This window comes from Dreissena polymorpha, chromosome 3, assembly GCF_020536995.1.
Source record: "Dreissena polymorpha isolate Duluth1 chromosome 3, UMN_Dpol_1.0, whole genome shotgun sequence".
NCBI lineage: Eukaryota > Metazoa > Mollusca > Bivalvia > Myida > Dreissenidae > Dreissena > Dreissena polymorpha.
The window spans coordinates 96984729-97008072 of NC_068357.1; the positions used below are offsets into that span (position 1 = coordinate 96984729).

General features: G+C 36.3%; 1 protein-coding gene across 2 annotated transcripts; it reads left to right on the plus strand.

Moving 5' to 3' along the window:
• On the plus strand, positions 1 to 22990 carry LOC127875440 (DDB1- and CUL4-associated factor 5-like). 2 transcript variants are annotated; one of them, XM_052420501.1, is made up of 9 exons: positions 1 to 137; positions 13193 to 13336; positions 13891 to 13927; positions 15386 to 15522; positions 16340 to 16469; positions 17313 to 17526; positions 17924 to 17990; positions 18861 to 18979; positions 19848 to 22990. In XM_052420501.1, the coding sequence occupies exons 1-9, from the start codon at positions 107 to 109 to the stop codon at positions 21963 to 21965; spliced, it is 2997 nt and encodes a 998-aa protein (XP_052276461.1). In that variant the 5' UTR covers positions 1 to 106; the 3' UTR covers positions 21966 to 22990. The 2 variants fall into 2 exon arrangements, with proteins under 2 accessions (XP_052276461.1, XP_052276460.1); XM_052420500.1 differs by lacking the exon at positions 1 to 137 and adding an exon at positions 4164 to 4482.
• The last annotated feature ends 354 nt before the right edge of the window (positions 22991 to 23344 follow it).

Below are 23344 nucleotides of genomic sequence, written 5' to 3' on the forward strand. Positions count from 1 at the left end.
GTTGCAAATCGTCCAATCATACATATAAAGCTTACATAATTACCGTGGTTCGTTCGGAGTTTTCTATAATAATAAAAGCCAATCGATTGGACATTCCTATTACCAAATGAGATCTTGGATACACGGGTTGAGTGTTGGTAAGAACCATCTCAGTGAAACACATATACCAGAACCATGTTCAGGTTGAGTAAAATGATGCGCTGTTTGATCAGCACGGTTTATTATGTGATAACATTTCGCGGATTATTCCGAAACTGTGACACTGTGTTATGGTCGCAATTGCGTCATATTTAAAATGCTTTGTTTTAGCAGGATATTGTCGTTAAAGTTGCTATGATTCTTTCTACTTGTATGTGAATAATCAATTAAAGTAAATCATTTAAATTTTATATGTCGACCCTAGTAGACCGCAAAGATTATGAATGTGTCCGTGTGTGTGTGAGTTTCAAGTTCAAAGTCTATCAGTGTTCTATGACGGCATTGTGAGTGGTATTGTATTTTCCTTTCAAAAAGTATTTTAACAATTAAAGTAAAATAAAGTCAATTAAATTTTATATATCGACCCTAGTAGACCGCAAAGATTATGAATGTGTCCGTGTGTGTGTGAGTTTCAATGTTCAAAGTGTATCAGTGTTCTATGACGGCATTGTGAGTGGTATTGTATATGCCTTTCAAAAAGGATTTTAACAGTTGAAGGAGGTTAAAAAAGATATGTGATTATCTATAACTAACCAGCAATCGTACCCAAAGAAAAACACATAATCCTCTAAAGCAACCAAAATGGAGGATGGGCGGGGGAGTGGAAGGGGTCACACACATGCCTGTCATGCAGCTGTGTTCAGCGTGAATTTTGCTACATGTATTTTCGCGTTCGAACGTGTTCTTTTTTTTAAATATTCGTGCAACATAAGCTGTCATCCAATAAGTTTTAGACCTTCAATTTACACACACTAAGACTAAGTATTGAAAGCCGTACCTGGAGCTTTCGTCTGTATACCACTGACTTCATCAGCAGAATGATTTGTACTGTTGGGAAACGTTAACACCGCTAATTGTCGGGGTCCGTAGTACACAGACGAAAGTTCCAGGTATGGCTTTTAATACTCAGTGTGTGTAATTTGACAGTCTAAAGCTTATTGGATTATAATGGAAACCACACAGTCAAACTTTCATCGAAAATAAGCTGTCATCATTGTCGCATTTTCCTCTAAAAGCATTAATTACTTTCGTCACTGGTAAGAGGCATTTAAATAACTGTGTGTAATAAAGTAAAATATAAAATAAACAAACCAGAACATCGACAGTTTTGTTCGTGGTGGAATCTTTATAAAAAATTCTGGTTCAACATGTTTATCATCGAAAATAACAATAAATAATGTGATTCATTTTTTCTGCATCAAAACATTGTCTATATATAAGTATCTTAACCTGAATGAACGAGAGAGTTTAATGCTTGTTATACAATTCAAATATTCAAAAATATCCACGAAACTTGAGACGACGTTGTAGTTACATCTCCAATTTCAAGCTATACGCCGTGTCCTGGGGACTGAGATCACATATTCGTGCGTTCTTGTGCGGATAAATGAGAACAAATTTGGCATTATGGCCGCGTCACATAAACTCGGTAGGCGAATCATACACTACCGGACATACTGTATGTTATCCCGATATTTTAATTGGCTGACGTATGCCCGCTCGGACATACTCGAACCCGGACATTCGCCATTCCGGTCACTGACCCTTCTGGCAGCGCTGCAATAGTGACACAAATGTTCAAAACAATTGAGAATGTACGGTAGACCCATAGCGGTAAAATATTGTCATAACGATAGCTGCCATCGCATCATACCCATCCTTTTTCTTGGGATGCAGACCCGGTTTTACCGTGGGGACACAGGGTGACTTTAATGTTATGTGCTCTGTTGGACTTAAACATGTAAATTAAAATCATTTCCTTCAAATATACAAATATGTGGTGTCCATAGTCTAATGTTTCGAGGCATTACTAGATGACAAATGGTTACACCGGTATCGGTTGATATGTATTGCTCATCTCTTCTAGGGGACCCGAGTTCAATCCCCGTTCTCGAAAGCATGTGAGTTTTGCTGATGGTCACCACACCGGAGAGTTAGGGTTTCCTTCCGGGTACACCGGCTGCCCCCCCCCTCCCGAACAGCACAATATACCACATCAAAAAATTGAAAAATTAAAGAACTAAATAGCTGTAAATTTCCGCTAGGATTAAAAATGTGTCCAAACTTTCGTGAGCCTTGTATGTCAATTAGGTAGAAGTTCTGGACCACAAGGCGGGTCCACACATAATGTGGGCGGTCCTAATGAACGAAGAAATACACGATGTGGCAATGTCCCCCTCCCCCAGTACATCCGATGTATGGAATGAAACAACTATGGCAATGTCCCAAGAGGTTTGATAACAAGCAGATAGTCCAAGTAACGTCATTGGTATTGCTAAACACAAAATGGTTTTATGATAATAAAGGCAACAATGTCACTTTAGACGGATTTCGGGAACTACTTTCACAACATAAGGCTTTGTTTTTTCACAGTAACCACACTTATTTGCTTTCTTTTTCAAAATAAACAAGTCGCGGGTCGAAGTAGAATGTGTGCATATATGCATAAATCTCACTGCACCCAACGGCTTGCTGGATCTTCAAAGCATGGTATATATTCGATCAAGAAACCTAGCTTAGATCACGAACGTCGCGTCCAACGATGGCTTGCGGCGATAGTGCGACGAACCGGCTAACTAGTATTTAAGTACTGCTTTTTGCTGAATACACATGTATATGTTATACCCCCACCCGCATCGCACTGTGCCTCCCTAGAAAAGAGAGGCCTCGTGATGGTTGGTGCCGCGGTAGGCTGCTGTATCAATACATGCAGATACCATGGCATTCTGTGTCCGTATAAAAAGTCATTAGAATGTAACTTAAATAAAACAACGACTTAATTGTAAAACAACTCATAAATACCATGAAACATAACACAGTATACAGTAGTAATTCTAAGTAATTGGTAAGCTGATGATCGATCACAAACTAACGAGTTAGTGCTTCTTGAATGCTTTGAGCTTTTATGAGTGCATACATGTACCTCCAGTTCAAAGTTTTTCTTGATGAAACCAAATTCCATGCAAAAAAATTAAGTCTCAAGTATGTCTATACAATCGAGTTCAATCAACCTATTACTAATACAATCGTAGCACAATACACTTTACCATGAACATCAATATGCGTTTTTTGAGTGGAGAAATGCTCAAAACAAAAAGTTGTTAGAAAACGTAATCAAATCGAATAATTGACGCTTCAATCTATCTTGAAGAGGTTCCGGAGATGGTGTAGCACGATTGGTTGATTCGACTCGCATAATTGGTTGATAGGACTCGAGATCTTTCTTGCGGAGGATTCCGGAGATAATCGATGAATCATTTTCGCATATTTTCAAATTCGGAATACACGGCGTTGTCCATTGCAAATACTTACACATTTCCATGAACAGTTAACGTGCTTGAAAATTAATATCATTATTCTGCGAGCACACCAAATAACGTACGTTGTTTTAATGTGCGCATTTGGGAAATATTTATTATTTTGTGTGTGTTTATTTATGTCAGGAAATAGTTTATGTGGCTCAAATTGCCGATTAAAGTGCCGCCTGTAATATGGGCGGCGATTTTACATGAAAAAGCCGTTATCAGTTGCAACTCCCGGCGACACGGAGGGTCAATAGCTGGGAGTTGGATTATTGCAACTAATTAACGAGTTTAAGCTGACATCAATGGTGGTCCGGCAGTTTTCATTAATAATATAACTTTGTGAATACTTAACTTCTATTTTTGACGTAAAAGTAACTTTATTTATGGTAAGAAATAAACCAAAACAAACATTTTTTGATGATGTTTTATTGAGAAATCTTTTGACCGAACCAAAGAGAAAACTACTCACTCGATGAAACATCTTTTATCAGTTAACGTTTAAACGGACATTTTTATGCACAATTATTTTTCAAGACATTTTATTATTGTCCCACAATGTACAGAAGCATTCTCAGCGTCATTTTTTTTCAAATGTCCAATCCCGCTCAATAAGTTGTCACGCGAAATTTACGAAACATATATTTTTTATACATGCATTTCCGCTTCCGCCCAAAACAGAAATGTCAAAACATAGGCATACAATTAATGTTTGATCGGTAATTGCCCTCATTCGAAGTATTGACATGTGTGCAGAGTAACGCATAAATGGCACGGATTAACATGTCATCAAGTTTTAATCACTCGTTGATTGGACTGCTGAGTCGCAGATCGATAAACGATTATGTAAAAGTGGGAAGTGCGTTTCTTACCAAAAAATATGCAGACCTGAGTAAGCTGAAAACTAAGGACCTGACCGGACATTTTGGTTGTGTTAATGCAATCGAGTTTTCCAATGGCCTTGGGGAATATATTGCCTCAGGTGAGTTTATATTATCAATAATTTGTGCATTCTTTTAAAAATTCCTTATAAACAGACTCCCAGACCAGAGGGCAAGATAAGATGCCTATTTGCGTAAAATACTCATGCAAAAACAGAAAATACGCATGACTTAAAATTTTCTTGAGTAAAAAAACTCCTGGCTAAATTTGGATTACGCATCGTGTGCAATTTCAATGCGTATTAGCCGTTTATACATGCAAATAAATCATGTAAACATGAATGGTTCCCGTCATTGTGTCAACACAGGGGTTCCGCTGTCGATCGCCATTGGCGCCAAATGGCGCTAATTTTTTTTAAGTGGCTCTAATTTTTTTAAAGTGGCGAATTTCAAAAAATCGGTAAAATCCTATCCGAAAATGTACTGCGAGTCGAAAAGCACGCGACCGAGCATAAGCAGCCAGCGTTTGTCAGTTGTAAATATTGATTTACAATGATGTAAGCGACCTACAGTGTAGAGTGCACTGAAATCACGGAAGCGTGAAAGTGTTACAGTCGGAGTTTTTACTGCTATTGCCAAGTTTTATGGGGGTTATTATCGGATTAACAGTTCTTTTATGATAAAGAACACTCAATTTTGTAACACTTAGGACAAACTGGCACAAAGATCAATGATTGTAACGATATATACTGCGGTGTTAATTAAAATTGAGATGTTTGTCGTTCAGATGTGTATCATTTTTTTCCCTTTCAGTTTATGTGCATCATATTAGCCAAATGACCAAATGTAACTATTAAACAATTAAATTTAGATGTTTTGTTTTCTGAAATGTAACTGTTTAATAATTAAATTGAGAGGCTTTATTTACTGATGTTTGAATTTTTTCTCCCTTCCAGATGATGTACATTTGTGTGATTGTATGTTTAAATAAATTTTAATAAAAAATTTATGCAGCATACTGTTCCATTGATGTTAGCATTATTAGATATGTTTGGTTATATGTGATTATTTATCTTGTGCAAACCAATGTTTTTATGTATAAATAAAGCTTATTAAGACTTATGAAGTTACTTATTATTATTTTTGTATTTACATACTTTTAAAAGTAATAATATAGTCAATGACATTGATGTTGTAAGGTTTCTTAGACGATTGTCATAATTAATAAGGTCGGAATAACTAACAGTTTCGCGCTGCGAAAAAGTGGCGACAACTTTTTTTGGGCCAGTGGAACCCCTGCAACACCGGTTAAAACTTAGGGACATGACCATTTTTGTATAGAACGTGTTTCCCGACCTAATTTACTCCTCAGTCAGAACGGAATCATTTCATTTAGCATACATGCCATAATTTTTTAGGTCCAAAGCGGGACATTCCATAAAAAATTGTCGGGACATTTGACCAAAAAGCAGGACACCTAAAACGATCTATCATTCCAGCGATTTTCCTCCTTCTTTATAAAGTACCGGTAAACGGTACTTTCCCAATCAAGCAAAAATTCCCAAATTCCCAAATCGGCATCTGAAAAAATCCCAATCGACGTCCGAATTTTTTCTCAAAACGACCGAAATTTTTGTAACAAAACCCAACTTTCGGCGAGCGAACAAAGAAAATCTTATAGTTGTGTGTAACCACGCGCTCGATTAATTTGGGGTTTTATTATTCAGCGTGTGCAATCAATAGTGTCGTTACTGTTTCCGGTTCTTTTGTCAGGCAGCCAGCGTACTGTTTTATATCGGTTTGTAACCTTGCCTCTGTGGAAAGGGTGTTCAGTCTAATGAACAATCTTTGCACAAACAATCGGGACCGTCTATCACACGACACATTGACAGCACTAATGATGCTGTGCAGAGAGGTATGCCAGCAACTGATAGATGATCAAACATCAAAGATTGTTGAAATTTTCAAAAAAATGAAAGACAGAGACATTGCTTAACAAGAGATTAAAACAACTTGTAATTGATTTTGTGTGTTCTTTATAATATTTTGTTATTTATTTCAACTTAATTACTTAATGGTCATTAAGGCATGCCTGCAAATGATTCTTTTAATGGGTATGTTCAATTAAGTATGAACTGTATGATGTATTCAATAAGACCCAAACTTCATGACGCGATTTTCCCAATTTAAGGATTTCACGACCTGATTTTTTCCCAATTTTGAGGTTTTCACGACTCAATTTTTCCCAATTGGACCGGTACGGGTACTTTTCCCAATTGGACAAGGAAAATCGCTGCATTCCACCTTTACTATAGTCAGTATAGTACTAACAAAAACTCTTGATACTTTTATTCAGGACATAAAACATCTGATATGAAGCATGAAATCTAAAACATAACAATAACAGTTTTACTAAATAAGACAATAGCAAACAACGAAGATAATATTCATCTGTTTAAGAGTACAAAATCTAGAACATTACGACAACAAAACTCATTATATTAATTTCAATGGCAAACATTAATGCAGGGGAGGCTATCCAGTTGACTGAAAGTACGGGTTACAGTACACTATCTACCGAACAGTTACATCAGTTACACACGGAATGCGCGGCCGTACACATTTCCGTATTTTGTTTTCTTCCTATATACACAGATTAAACTGAATTGTGAATTGTCAGGCGCTGTATTGGGGTAGTGTCAAACTGTCATGAATAACAACACGTTGTTTTTATTACAATAACACAAGACAAGATGGGTAACTCTTTTACTGTTTGTTGCGATGTTTTTTTAAGCATGTGTCCATGCGCAGTTTGTTACTTGTCAATTGTCGCGGCTTAATTGGAGTAGGGTCAAACTGTCATGCATAGCACCTCGTTGTTTTTAGCTTAGTTGGAGTAGGGTCAAACTGTCATGCATAGCACCTCGTTGTTTTTATTACAATTACACTAGACAGGATGGGTATCACTTATTGGACTGTTTGTTGCGATTTTGGTATATTGCACATTCGGAATATCCCGCTATATTGGAACTAAACATTGAATGTAAAAGACTCATTTATGACGTAGCGTTAATTTTACAAAACAATTGTTTTTTAAACCGTTTCAAACAAATACAAAATAAACACATTTTCAACATTTATTTTATTATAATAAAACTATCGATAGCAATAAGCGACCACTATCTTGAAGACCACCATTGTGTGAATGCCTGATGAAATCAATAATTAGCCGATAAATCGCTGATAAGGTGTCATAAACAACACTGGTACACACGATAAGTAGAATCGGATTGTTAATTGGGGGGCAATAAAGGGATAAGCGGTGTTAAGTGTTAGCGAAACAGAGCTTGAATAGCAACTTTTATTGGGAACCTATACACCTTACATCGTTTTTTACGAATGTCGGGACAAATCGTCTCATGGCGGGACAAAGGGCCCAAAAGCGGGACTGTCCCGCCGAGATCGGGACGTATGGCATGTATGCATTTAGGTCCACAATAAAGGCCGATGTTGACACAATGGGCTCCCCGCTGCATTGCTGTGAATCAATATACGCATATGGTGAAAACATTAGACATCACATTCTATAAAACCCGAATCGCCCAACTTCAAGCATTTAAATTTTGCTATCTGTTCATCTCATGTGAAAAATCTTTTTCCTTCAAGCACTTTTTAAATGGCAGCCGAAATACACATATAATAAACAAGTTGTGTTGACCAAGCATAGAAGATTTTGATCGTGGCTGTACAGTGTGTGCTAAACAGTGGCTTGCCGAATCAAGACGGAAAAAGAGATAAATGGCTGCTTATAAGCCAAGGGCAAAAAACAGAACAACTGTTAAATACATTGTGTAAAACAAAAGTCTTTGCTCTATTGTGTACACGACTGCTTATTATAGCGAGTTAACACTACATGTAAAATTTATTATTGATTGTGATCCTTTGAACATAAATACTCCTTAATATGATCAGATTTTGATTTTACTCATCAATACAAAATTTCATGAGTGAAATACCCCTCGGCTGAAAAAATTATCTTGAGCTCTGTCCCAGACTCCTTTGATAATTTTTGCTATGACAGCTCTGGAAGTCCATATGCACCCCTTCATGAACAAAATTGCAAATCAGCGCAGTCATTCAGTGTGCATCACTAAACAGATGTCGTTCCTTACCAATTAAGGAAAGCCATGAATAAACTTGAAAAACACATTAAATTTGCCTGAATGTCAGTCTACAGACATTATCCTTTGCATGCAACCTAAAAAACACTACAATGTTTCAGCACACTATTTTTGCTGACAATTTTATGTTGAAATTTGGAACAGTATAAATATAAGACATCTGTTTGGCATTGTTATCGACTTAGGCTACATCAAATACAGTAGATTTCGCTTAATTGAATAGCTCATTTGTCACGTCCGACTATTCAATTATCCGGAGTATTCAATTATATGGAATCAGTTATATTTCCAATGTTATCACCAACCGGGTGTAATCCTCCTGGAAATTGTGCTTTTCATGCATAATCAAAACATTGTTGACATGTAAAGCGTTTAAAAAAGTTTATATTGGAATTAAATTTCGAATCCATTATTAATATCAGTGCCTTCCCCAGGCCATTTAAGCGCCCCTTGCCGGGGCGCTTGAATTTCGAAATCAGAGTCCCCGGGGCGCTTGAAATTTTCCGATCAGTGTATTTTTCAGTAAAAGAAAGTGGAGATTGTCCAAAAAAATCAAGGTTTCCCTATCAGTGTATCAATATTCCCTGTTTTAAAAGAGCACTCGGTACCTACTTTCACAAGTAATCGCTATAAACACCACATGGGGTAATGGATAATCCACTGATAAGAGAATAGCATGACGCGCGTATCGATTATTCTAACATTACACGGTCATTTAAATGCTGACAAGGATGTATCTGGTAACTTTCCAGTCGTCAAACTGTGAAGTTCATCGTCCAATCGGTTACGCGAATGCTTATGGGGGCGGGGTTAACTATCGACCATTATTTTTGATTGACGTCGGGCATGAAATAAGAGTTTATCGCAGCTTGATTAGCAAATAGTTGTACCATTTGAGTAATATAAAACCGGTAATTAGTACAGTGCACAACATTAAAGACGGTTTCGGGCATCATCATCACACCTTTTTACTGTAAACAAGTGTTACCTATGACTCATAATTAATACGAGAAATTAATTGCAAGTGGTAAACAATTAATTATTATAGCGGTTACAATTATGTGATAACAATTTATTTAATTCCAGAACATGTATATTTCAACATGTCCATTTATAGAACTGATTCACCTCGTTTTTTTGACATTTATTCGACACGTAATGCGCTTTAACAAATTTTCGTTGAATTAATTACGCACACTTGTAAATGTTTCGTCCGATAATCGATAGTTAGAAGACTGATGATGGCAACCGGCCGTGATCCTCGTGGACAACGTGAATTTCATGCATAATTCCGTCAAAACATTTATTCGACTCGTAAAGTGTGTAAACAAATTATCGTTGAATTTATTACGCAACGGTTAATATTTGTTGAAATCTCAAATGGGAATAATTAAATTTGTAATCCGAAACCCATTACCGTAAGTCGATGTTAACGCGTTTTTAATCCGAAACACACTTCCGAATGTAAATGTTACCGCAACGTTAAATATTTTTGCTTCAAATAAGCAGTGCAAATTTATTTTGTGTCGAATCTTTTTCTCAATTAAAAAGAGCGCGAAAATTATGCAGCATGTACAACGTCGCGTCTATTGCATACAAATGACGTGTATTGAGCGTTTTAACAAGCACACAACAGGTCAGGGGATTGACGCATATTCAGAGGCAATATTTCATTAAATCTATAAATAGTCACTTAAAAAATGGCAAGGTTTGTGTTAAAGAAATAACTGAAAGCTTTTATCGTAAATATTTACCAGAAAGAGATTGATAAAAACGGAATAAACGGGATTATCGGGTAATAAATAGAAACTTGAAAAATAGTAAGTATACAGTAATAGAGTCGGGTTGAAACGGATGTATTGGGGAATCGTTCGAGTCGAGATTTTACTATTTGTGCGGAAAAGTTTTAAAACAATTAAACAATAAAAAAAAATATTTTTAAATGACTGGGGGATTTTTTTGAAGAGTCATAGTGCACCAAATGACGTCTTTTGACGCTGTTTTTCTTTGAGTTATAACGCACCACAGAACGTGAATTGACACGTTAAATAAAAAAAAAATCAACGTCGGGAGGGGACACCCCTCCCGAACCCACCCCCGGGGCGCCTGAACAAATTCCTGGGGAAGGCACTGAATATAATATAAATGTTTTGTTGAATTCCCAAATGAGAATACAAATTTTGTAATCCAAAACACACTTTCTAAAACGTCCACATGTATTTTCAGAACGCGACATATATTATTGTGATCACGGCTTACAATAAATTGGAAATTCGATAAATTATGTTACTGTCATAAGTAATATAAGCTCTTGCATTAAAATTCCATCCTTATGCGCAAAATGTTAAAGTCTCTATAACGCTCTAAATCAACACAAATTTCGTGAAGTATTTCGTAAAATAAAGTTAACACCTAAACAATCAGTGTTCCTTATAGCAATAGCCATAATTTCAACGCTAGATCTTGTATGATTACATAGATTTTTCTAGATACAAAATGCTCGTTTTTATTTATTTGTGACCACAATAAATTCCATGTTGATTTCCTGCGAATATATCTATTGATACGAAACACGAACATTAAAATGGTACCATGTTAAAACCATAATAAATACGAGCATGTTGTATCCACAAACATCTATTTTACCAGAACACATCTGGCGTTGAAATTTCGACAATGACCATAAGGAACAATGATTTTTAGCTCACCTGATTGCTCATGTGAGCTTTTGTGACCGGTCTTTGTCCGTAGTCTGTCCATCCGTCAGTCCACATTTGTTTGTAAACACTCAAGAAGCCACATTTATTGTCCGATCTTCATGAAACTTGGTCAGAAGCTTCGTCCCATTGAAATCTCGGTCGAGTTCGAAACTGGGTCGTGCCGGGTCAAAAACTAGGTCACAAGGTCAAAAAAAGGAAAAAACTTGTAAACACTGTAGATTCACATCTCATGCCCAATCTTCATGTAACTTTGTCAAAATGCTTTTCTTAATGATATGTTGGTTGAGTTCAAAAGTGGTTCTGGTCCGTTGAAAAACATGGCCGCCAGTGGGCGGGGCAGTTTTCCTTATTCGGCTGTATAGAAACCTTGTAAACACTCTAGAAGTCACAAGTTTTGCCCAATCATCATGAAAGTTGGTCAAAACATTGGTTTAATTGATTTCTCGGACAAGCTCGAAAATGGTCCAGATAGGTGAAAAACATGGCCGCCAGTGGGCAGGGCATTTTTCTCTATATGTATATAGTGAAAACATGTGAACACTCTAGAAGTCACATTTTTGGCCCAATTTTCATGAACTTTGGTCAGAAATTTGTTTCCTTGATACGAGAGTTGAGTTAAAAAATGGTAAATAACAGTTGAATAACATGGCTGCCAGGGGGGAGGGGCAGTTTTCTTATATTTATATTGTAAAAAAAGCTTGTTAACACTCTAGAAGTCACATTTTTTGCCCAATCATCATGAAACTTGGTGAAATGATTGGTTTTATATATATCTCAGATGAGTTCACAAATGGTCCCGATCTGTAAAAAAACATGGCCGCCAGGATGGGGGGCAGTTTTCCGTATGTAACTAGAGAGAAACCTTGTGATCGAACACTATAGAAGTCTCATTTTTTGCCTAATCATCGTGACACTTAGTCAATACATTGGTTTTATTGATTTCTCGAACAAGTTGGAAAATGGCTCAGATCAGTGAAACACACTTTTTAGAATTGTTCTTTGTTCGCCGTCCGTTCGTCCACATTTGGTTTGTAAACACTCTAGCATTCACACTTCTCAAGCAATCTTTATGAAAGTTGCTGAAAGATCTCAGTCAATTTTGATTATGAGCGAAATCACATAATTAATGCCATAATTATTGCCCTTAGATTGTCCAAATTTTCATTATATTATACAAAATCCTTGTAAACACTCTAAAGGTCACAATTTTGTTTCAGATTTTATGAATCTTGGTCAAAATATATATTTTTGTAAGCAAAGTTTGATGTTTGGTAAGGGGGTCTACTCAAAATATAGGTCACAAGGTAAAATCTTACAAAAACAAAAACACTCCATATGCCAGAGTTTTGGTTCAATAATGATGAAACTTGACCAGGATGTTTGACTGGACAATATCTAGGTCAAGTTTGACGTTTGGTAAAGATTTAATGAACCGACTCCTCTCAGGTGAGCGAACTAGTGCCATCTTGGCCCTCTGTTAATTGTTTAGCTTTATTTAACGAAATTTTGTACGAAAGTTTCGTTGATTTTGAGTAGTAATGTTACTTTAACAAAAACTGGTTCAAAATAGTTCATTACATCATGTGTTGATTTTCATAGTTTGCTACTTTATGAAAGTATACCATTAAAAAGCCATGAGATTTCAAGGGAGGGGGGTATACAAATTCATGTTTTACAAACATCTTCTGTGAACACAAATTTAGGCAATACTCTTGAAATGGAATAAATGGTGTAAATGAAATTAATGTTTGCTTAACAAATAATTTAAAACTCTTTATCAGGTCATCTGTTCATATGTTAAAGAAAAGTAAATGTATTAGGTAAAGAAAAATACTGCCTTAAGAAAGATGCATTTATGCATAGAAACTAAAGAACAAAATTATCGATCACATATGTATATTTTCTGTCAGGAGGTGACGACAGGCGAGTGCTGGTATGGAATGTGGAGAAAGCCCTGTCAGACATCGGCCAACCCCGGGCCATGAAAGGCCAACATCACAGTAACATATTCTGTATTGGCTTCGATATCACCAACTCCACATTGTTTTCTGGCGGTAAGGTCATTTTTATGTCTATTATAAATGGGCCACACTCTTGGACAACAGGGTTTTGTGCATTAGCATAAAGTGAAGACTCCAAAGGCTAACATGGGATGACACTTTTATGCACAAGGACAAAACCATGTTTTCCCAGAGCTAGACTCAAATATACAAAAAAGTGTTTTTAATTTACCTTACAATCTTATGCACAAATTTAAACTGTTATATCTGTTTGAAAAGATAAATCAAAAGATCATCTGTTGCTTTTTGAATTCCACTACACATTTATGAGGTCTGACTTTTTGATTGGCGTATGTGTGTGTGTGTGTGTGGGGGGGGGGGGGTAATAAAGTAGTAAATATCTAAAATAAACTTGTGCCAGTTCAGCAAACCTCTGACCAGTGATGTGTACAATCACTTTCATAACATGACAACAAATACTTGGTTTACCAGGGGAAGTCATTCCAAGGTCAATTATAATTGCCTAGCTTTTCCAAGTTTAGGAAATACACTTTAAACACACAGAAATAATGTCTTTGTAACTTAAGTCAAACTATATACTGTTTCAGGAAATGATGAACAGGTCATTGTTCATGATATTGCCACGTAAGTATGACAATAACTTTTTGTAAATTTTCTTGCTGTTTTGATTTAGTTGCAGTTTAAACTAAGAATTGAATGTTAACCTTTTATGCGGGTGCCTTCTGGCTTTCTGAAAAATGAAAGAGGAAAATAAATTGTAATTTCCGGATGTTTGTCTTGAAGTGTTAGGATGCATAAAAGTTCATCTTACAAACCTTGATTTGCAGGGATATTCCTTTCTTTTGCACATATTTCTAGTTGACATTTTTGTTTTTTATGCCCCCTTTCGAAGAAAAGGGGGTACATGTATATAGTTTTTGCACTGTCTGTCTGTCAGTCTGTCACACTTTTCGTGTCCGCTCTCTAATTCAAATAGTTTTCATCCGATCTTTACCAAACTTGGTCAGAAGTTGTATCTAGACAATATCTTGGTCATGTTCGAATATGGGTCATGCCGTGTAAAAAACTAGGTCACTGGGTCACTTAGTGCATTTCAAGGATTTAGTATTTAGGTTTCGAAAAATGCTCATAACTTCTATCAAAGCGTTTAAAGGGGGCATATGTCATCCTATGGTGACAGCTCTTGTTTAACACATAATCTGCAGCTTTAGAAACAAACATTTATTATTGAGAGAACTGCTAATTTCAATTCCTTCATTTTGTTTTAACCTTTATATGCCTTGATGGAGTTAGAGGGAGGCATTCAGCATTGCATTGTTTTACTGCAATACTGAATGTCGGTAAGTACATCCCGTAGCTTGTTTAAAAAAAAATCCTTGAACAACTGGATGGATTGCGCACAAACGTTCACAGTTTAATTGCCTTTATGTGCAAATGTTTAAAGGAAAAGGAATTTGGGCTGCTTGATTTTTTGGCAAAGATATGTGCCTTTTCCACAATGTGAGGTTGTGCTTTTCAGTCCTCTTTAACTACTGGGTTGGTTGTGCTCAAACGTCCACAGTTTTATGACGTAATATGTAGATGATTTTAATGGAAGGTAATTGAGTTGCTACAAGTTTTGTCAGAATCATGGCCCTTTTTTAGTTTGTCCACTGTTTTATATATAGTAGCATGATGTTTGTGTTTTCAACTCCTCTTAAGCTGATGGACTGATCTTGCCGCAACTTTTACCGATAAGTAACCCTCAATGACTTTGTGTCAATGATTGTACAGAAAAAGTATGTGTCCGAAGCAATTTTTTTTCAGAATTTGGGCCCTTTGTATGTTTTTCTTTTATACAAAATTTTGTCCCAAAATTGCGTGTCAACCCCTCCTTACATACTGGGTGAATCTCCTTCAATTTTTTTAACAGTTGAATGACCTTACCTAATATGTTGATAATCTCAAAGAGAGGAATAGTCAATGCAATCATTTTTTGCCGAATCAAGATTCTTTGTCTTTGTTAACAGCAGAAAAAATCTTTGTCTGTGACACATTTCTAGTTTTTGTTTACTTTTTGTATACTCTCCATTTTCTCCACAGCGGGGAAACTAAGGACGTGTTCACCCATGAGGATGCTGTATATGGCTTGAGTCCGGATCCCACCAACCCTTCAGTGTTCGCAAGTGCTTGTGACGATGGTCGTATTCTCATATACGATATCAGAGATTCGTGTGCAGGTGTGTACAACGTGTGATAACTTACAAATATCTTCACCAGCCTAATTCTATGACTCTATATCTCTGTTCAGAAACTTTGCAAATGATTACAGAATTATTATGAATGGTCACTGACAAAGGCCCATAACTCTTACCTGCAATTTAGCAGAATTATGCTCCTTACTTATAAAATGCAGGTTAAACAGTAACTTTGAAAGAAAATCACTTGACTAAACGAATATTAATTTGTGTTCATTCACATTATGCTGTTACTGCAGAAGAAAAGTCAAGCTGTCTTGGAACGGCTCTTGTTTATTTTTTTGTCCCCTACCAGTTTCACCGGAGGGGACTTATGGTTTGCGCTCTGTGTGTCCGTCAGTCGGTGAGTCGGTCAGTCTGTGAGTCTGTCACACTTTTCTGGATCCTGCGATAACTTTAAAAGGTCTTAATATTTTTTCATGAAACTTGAAACATGAATAGATGGCAATAAGGACATTATGCACATCATTTAATTTTTGTTCCTACGTCAAAAATTCTGGTTGCTATGGCAACAAATAAAAAAAAATATATTTCTGACAATGGTGGAGCCGGTAGGGGACATATATTGCTTGGCAATTGTCTTGTTAGTATTATACTTATATATGCTCAATTGTATGGTTTTATTTTACATCAAATATCTAACATCTGAGACTACCATTAAGTCCATTTATTATGAAGGCCATGCTTGATTTAAACCTTAAATGATTTCTTTGTGATCTATTGTTAGTATAAATGTAGCTCTACCAATCTACAAAATGGGTATTAAAAATTCAGTAAAAATTACAAATAACATTTTCAGATCCATTCTGCTTGGCCAATTACACCTCGTCTATGCATTCTGTGATGTACAACCAAGTAGAACCTCGTCTCTTGGCAACAGCCAATGCCAAGGAAGGGGTGGGGCTTTGGGATGTACGGAAACCCAAAAGGTGGGAGTGGCGATTCAAGATGTTTTTATATATTTATATTTGTATTTTTCTCATTATTCAAGATGCATATTAATAAATTCCAACATAGTCATCTGCTAAGAATACAGTATTAAATGTATATGGTCCTGCTAGTGAAAATGTATTGTTAACTATTATTGTATAAAAGTGAGGACTAATGTTTTGAAACATTTAAGTTGAACAACAAGTAAGCTTTTATTGTACATTTCACATTTTCTGTTTTTTATATTTATTTTTTCTACATAATTATATTCTATTTAAATGCCTTAGTTACTTACTGAGATTATACACAACAATTCATTTAATAGAAATTAATGTGCTTCAGACATTTTACTTATCTTAAAGCACTTTTCCACCATTTAATATTGTAAGTATGTCTTTTATTATTAAGACTGTATTTGCTGTAATTCAAAGCTGTCATGCTAGGGTATTGCTGCTTTTTGTTCACTTTAGGAAATTGTACACAGCGTATGCTCCAAGTTATACTGTTTGGATTATAGCATTTTGCATGACTTTCATGATTGTTGATGTTCTCTAAGTGCTTTCATTATCATTATCATCGTCAACTTGAGCAATGAGCCAGCAGACACAAATTTACAGTCACGCCTTCCATTAGTTTGATTACACCATATGTTTTTTATGAATAGATTACACTAGTCAATTGATTGGATGGTTCAACCATATGTTTTTTATGAAAACAAATATAAATCTGTGATTGGTAAACTCAATGATTGATTCACAAACATTTACAATGGTCAATTAAATCACTTCAATCAACAAAATTAGGTAGCCAGGCTCTACAGTCACTCTGATCATGTTTCACAGCTGCCTGCTTCGCTATGGGGGAAGTCTAGTGCAGCAGAGTAGCATGAGCGTGAGGTTCAATCAGCGGGGAGACAGGCTGGTGGCGCTGCGCCGTAGACTGCCCCCCGTCATGTATGGTATCCATAGCAATGAGCCGTTGTGTGAGTTTGATCACGCCGGATACTACAACTCCTGTACCATGAAGAGCATCAGCTTTGCAGGGGAAAATGATCAGGTACGACAAATGTCTCAAACTTCATTTGAATCTTCCTTCTTTATTAGTTCTCTTATGGTGTTTTTATGTATGAAATTGCACACTTTTTCATTTTATACAATTACGTTCCTTTCACTTATGGTTGAATTAAAAAAAAAATTATAGAAGGAAACTTTTTTCGGAACATCTACCAGGTAGTTTTATATCCCTATAAGCTCTAAGTGCTTTGAAACTTTAGGACATGAATCCTTCATTTGATATACCCATGTTAACTTTTGTGTCGTAAGTGTTTATATTTAAGGAAACACAATGCCCTTAAATTTTTATTATTGGGTAACAACATGATGGCATGTTTGGTTACAGCAATAGAAACATTGTGAATTCCAATCTACATGGTAGATCTATTGATGTATTTCAGTATGTTCTGTCTGGGTCTGATGAGTTCAACTTGTACATGTGGGCAGTACCAGAGGACTTGTCTGAAAGTAAGATTACATATTCAGTGACATCTACCATTCATGTACAATATCTCACTATTGAGAAAAGAGTAAATGATCAGGAGGCAACCTCATGGCAAAGTTGTATAACCGTTATTGACCTCGTGGCAAATTCATATAACTGTTATTGACCTCAATGGCAAACTCGTGTAACCGTTATTGACCTCATGGCAAACTCATATAACTGTTACCCTCAATGGCAAGGTCGTATAACCGTCATTGACCTGATGTCAAATTCATATAACTGTTATTGACCTCATTGCAAATTCATGTAACAGTTATTGACCTCATGGCAAATTCATATAACCATTAATGACCTCGGGTTATAGTAGTACATGTATATCCGTTATTGAACTCCTGGCAAAGTCATTCATGTGTTACAGTTATTGATCTAATGGCAAATTTATATAGCAGTTATTGACCATTCTGTAAGAAACCATTCTAAGTGACATTTCCTTCTAGTCATCTACGATATTTGGATGCTGGGTTGTCGTACATTGAATTAGAAGGCGTGCTTAATGGACGAAAGGCAACCTGATGGCAAAGTAGTTTTAACATTACTGATGAAGATTTATAATATTTCTAATACAAGTAATAGCATGAGGGGCCCGCATACCCAATGGCAATCAAATAATCTAGATTTTCTGTACAATACCTGTATAGATGTTTATGATGTCACAGCCTGTTTTTGGGGCTCTGGTCTTCTAAGTGCAATTAAATTGTTTCATTTTGGGGGTTTTGTCCAAAGAACTTGATGTTAATAGTAAATGAGGGTATTTCGTTTGGTTTTATTTATGACTTTAGTGTTTTCATTAAATAATAATTTTGCTTTCATGTTTAAATGGTGTATATTTCTAGGAATGTACATCAACAGTGCGCACATGGTGTTGGGTGGTCACAGGTCGATCGTAAATCAAGTGCGCTTTAACCCATCAAACCACATCATCATATCATCTGGGGTAGAGAAAATCATCAAGGTAACTTTATACAAAGTCTTCAAGCTTAATGAAGAATACATGTATCTCTTTGAAATAAATGAAATATACAGCTGGGCATCTAGCGATTATATTTTTGTCCCCTACCGTTGAAACCGGAGGAGACTTATGGTTTGCGCTCTGTCCGTCAGTCAGTCTGTCTGTCTATCACACTTTTCTGCATCCTGAATCATGAATCATGAAACTTGAAACATGGATAGATGTCAATATGGCGATATGCATGTCATCTCATTTTGTTCCTATGTCAAGAATTCTGGTTTGCTTTGGCAACAAATAAAAAAATGTTTTTTTACTCCAATGGTGGAGTTTCACCGGTAGGGGACAATATTGCTTGGCAATCTCTTGATAATAATACTAAGTGGATTGCATATAGCAAGCCCTGCAATAATCATCATTGTTTCACAATTGTGCAAGAAATTATATGTGTTGATCCTGGATTAATTTCATTATGTGCATAATATTTTAAGTGCTCTCTTTTCTATGTATTTTATGATCTTTAATTGAAGAGATTAATGAGTTCAACTTATTCAAGACGAGAATTATTGTCAATTGTCTTTCATACCATTTGTGCGGTCCAGTATTCCACTATATAGGATGAACATTCTTCCTAAATGTTCTTTATTGAATGTTCGGAAATTTAACAAAAATTTACAAAAACATATCTGGCATACTCACATTGGACTTGTCCAATATGGTCTGTCAGCTGTGCACTCGTCCAGATATATCAGTGTACTGTGAAATAATCTTAAATTACTTTGCTCTTAATTCCATTTATTTGCATGATTACTTAATGCAAATTGATGTTTGACGAATTTGCGAACCCTTTTTTGCAATTTTTTCCTTTTTCAAGGTCTGGAGCCCTTTTGATCTTCCAACTAAGGCACAAAAGATCGGCACAAATGCCAGAGAGAGGAGAGTGTATTCCCATGAAGAGTACATCAATCTGGTTCTCAGGGACGGCTACCTGACCTCCCACGACTACAGTCACGAGTCGACAGAGGAAGATCCAAGAATGATGGCCTTCTTTGATTCCTTGGTCCAACGAGAATTGGATGGATGGAGTTCGGATGAGTCCATGACGAGCAATGAGGAAGCACTGTACAGCCGTATTGTACAGCTGTCTCAATCAGACATCGATAGCGACGATTCATTGGCGGGAATCAACAGCTTCCCCGATTCAGATACCAGTTACAGCCCTTTTACGATTGCTTTTGCGAGTGTTATGGCCTCTCAGGCTGTGGAAGGCAATGATCGATTCCCACAGCTGAACAGGGCGCTGGAAAACGCGGAACAGGAGTACTCGAACATAACAGCCAGTGGGGATGAGAATGACGATGATAACAACAATCAGGATGAAGAAAATTTGCGTACCATGGAAAGTAGTGGTGCTGATGGTGCGAGGTCTGCTGACAACATGCATGGTTCAGAAGCGAGTGCGCACAGGCTGAGTGAACTTGTTAGAAAGAAGAAGGAGGAGATGAAGACAATTTTGAGAAGACGTATGAAAGAATGTCGAGACCTAATTCATGGGGCTACACAGGAGACGACTGCCAATCACTCTGACAGTGATACGTCTTCTGTTTCGAGTTTGAATGTAGAAATCGGAGAGTTTAGTGGCATCAATGTCCCGCTGCCAACAAAGAAGGTGGATGGGGCCTCTACTTCCACACCAGCTGACGAAGCTAGGATCCATGTGCAGCGCAGAGTGAAAATGTTGAATAACTTACGTAAACGAATCATGCAAAGTGATTCCGACCAAAGCGATGATGATTTTGGGGAAAAGAAACTGTCTTGTAATGGGGTTGAAACAGAGGCAAGTGAGGAAAATGTTCCAGAAAGAATTCAGTTTAAGAAATTAAAATTCACTAAGAATCAAACGAAAAGCAGTAATCAGTGCAGAGCGAAATCTCAGACTAAATCAACAGACAGTACTGATTGGGGCCCTTTCATTCATCAGAGTGGTGGAATGGACGATAGAAAGTTACCTCAAGATGAGGACAGATCTGGTAAAAAACATTCAAATAACTTTGAGTTGTCAAGTAGGAAAGGAAAGCACAAAGTTTGTGAACTTGAGAATAAAAAGCATAGTAAAGAGAATTCTGAAAGTGATTCAAATGACTCGGAGTCGCAAACCTGTATTAGTTTGAATCATCAGCGCTCAAGAAGATATTCTGCGAGCTCAGCCAAACAGCAACAACAAACAGAGAAATGTGATAAGTTGAGAAAGAGGACTAGTTATCATGACAACAAAAAGGAATGTGAAGATACTAGACTCCGATCCCACCATAGATCATATAGGGCAAAATCAGATAGCTTACTTGACGGCCATTCTAGTGAAAGAACTGGTAATCATTCTAATGAGCATCGAGTATTGAAACACTCTGAAAAAACATTAAATCACCATGACACATCACACAGAAGCAGAGAAATAAAAAGTGAGAAATCACATTCAAAATTTTCAGATTCCAAAAGAAGATATTATGGAGACAGAAAAAGTAATTCTACAAAGGATGATTTAATATCCATAACAGAATCTGAGAGGGACAAGCATCATAGTGATCAGAGTCATAAAGAAAAATCTGGAGGGAAGCATGGCTCTAGAAAATCCTCCAGCCACAGTGTGCACAGCAACAATTGCTTAGAAGAGACTGGAAGTATAAGTGTTCTGAATAAATCAAATTGCAAAGGGGGGTCTTCAAACTCTACCACCAGTGGGGCTACCAATGATTTTGAGCAGCCATCTTGTTCGTATTCAACAAAATCATCTAGTAGTCACCACTCGTCTCGCCATTCAAAAAAATCTTCGAAAGATTGTAGCGACAAAAGTTCCTCATCTGATGACGCTGAGGAGCAAAGTCAACCAACTTGGCTGGAGTTCAAACGTTTTAAAAACCAGTTAAAACGAGCAAGAGACCGCTATTCAAAGGAAAAGGGCCACAAAGACCACAAACGCTTTTCACATGAGTAGTGCTTATAAAATCAAGAGCATTAGCTAAAAATGTGAAAAGCCATCTACAAATAGTATTTTTTTGTCCTTCAAAGAATGTTGTCATTTTTAGCTCGGCTGTTTTCGGAGAAAACCCGAGGTATTGTCATAGCCACCCGCAGCCGAGCGTGGCACCCGTTATGCGGTGCTCTTGTAAATCTTGAATTATCCTCATATGAGTCTTGACATAATGTTTTGACATATCAGTGTTCATAAGAAAGTATACTGTTTATTTTTAATTTGACAGTAATCCGGCCAGATGCTTCTCTTAGTCTATCATAAAATGTATACCGGTATTTCATTAAACATAACAGAATACTAAACCAGTTCATGACGATTTTACGGCCAGTGTTTTGATTTGTCCTTCTTTTAATTGAATTTGTCATAGCAATTAAAGTTGGCCTTATGTGTCCTTTAAATCTACAATAATATTGTCAATGCTTGCAATGTTAATCATGTTTTGTTAATGAATTTGTTATATGCAATATACTATTTTCTTTGAATTTATGTTGCAAAGACTGTAAAATCGTATGATTAGTTATTTTAAATTGATTTTAGTAGTGGAATGTTAAGTACTACTTATTATGGACAAGAGAAAACTAAATATAGTTTGAATTTGAGTTTATATTTCAATAGTGGGCATACAATTTGCATATTCTACATGTTTTCTGTGTTATATTTTGTAAATGTGATTTTTCAGCTGCAATTGTCAATTATAGGTGTTAGTTTAGTTATTGTTAGTGTATGTGTAGTTTTATTTTACTCTTATAACATATACATTTTTGGGAAACAATTTCAATGAATTAGAATATAGTCTTCATATTTGAGATATATAAATGAATTGAAATATTAAAATATTTTCACCATGTTATGGTTATATTGTTTTTAATATCACGTGCTACTTTGTGTTGATGCGTTGATTCTTTGAATGTATTTCAATTACCGTAAGGGACTGTATCTGTAGTAAGTGTATTTAAAAAACCCTGTACAATTAAAAATGTAAGAAATGTTATGTTGTTTTTTGTTCCAGCTTGTGACTTTAACAGTGCAAGATTAGATGGACCAATGGAATATGACTGTTTTCCCAATATTTAATACAATTGAACATAAAATACAATACGGTGTCTTGACATATGTTTGTACACATTGATTATGTTACAAAAATCATGTTTTACTAACAGAGAGTTTATGCTATCGTCTTAATACTAAATCATGCATGGTGTTATGGTAGCGCTTTTTGGCATTGAGATCTCTCGGAGTTGAACAACGAGGCAGGAACATTTATTTAGCTTTTCCCAATGTTTATAGTTATTTTTATTAGCTCGGCTGTTTTCGGAGAAAACCCGAGATATTGTCATAGC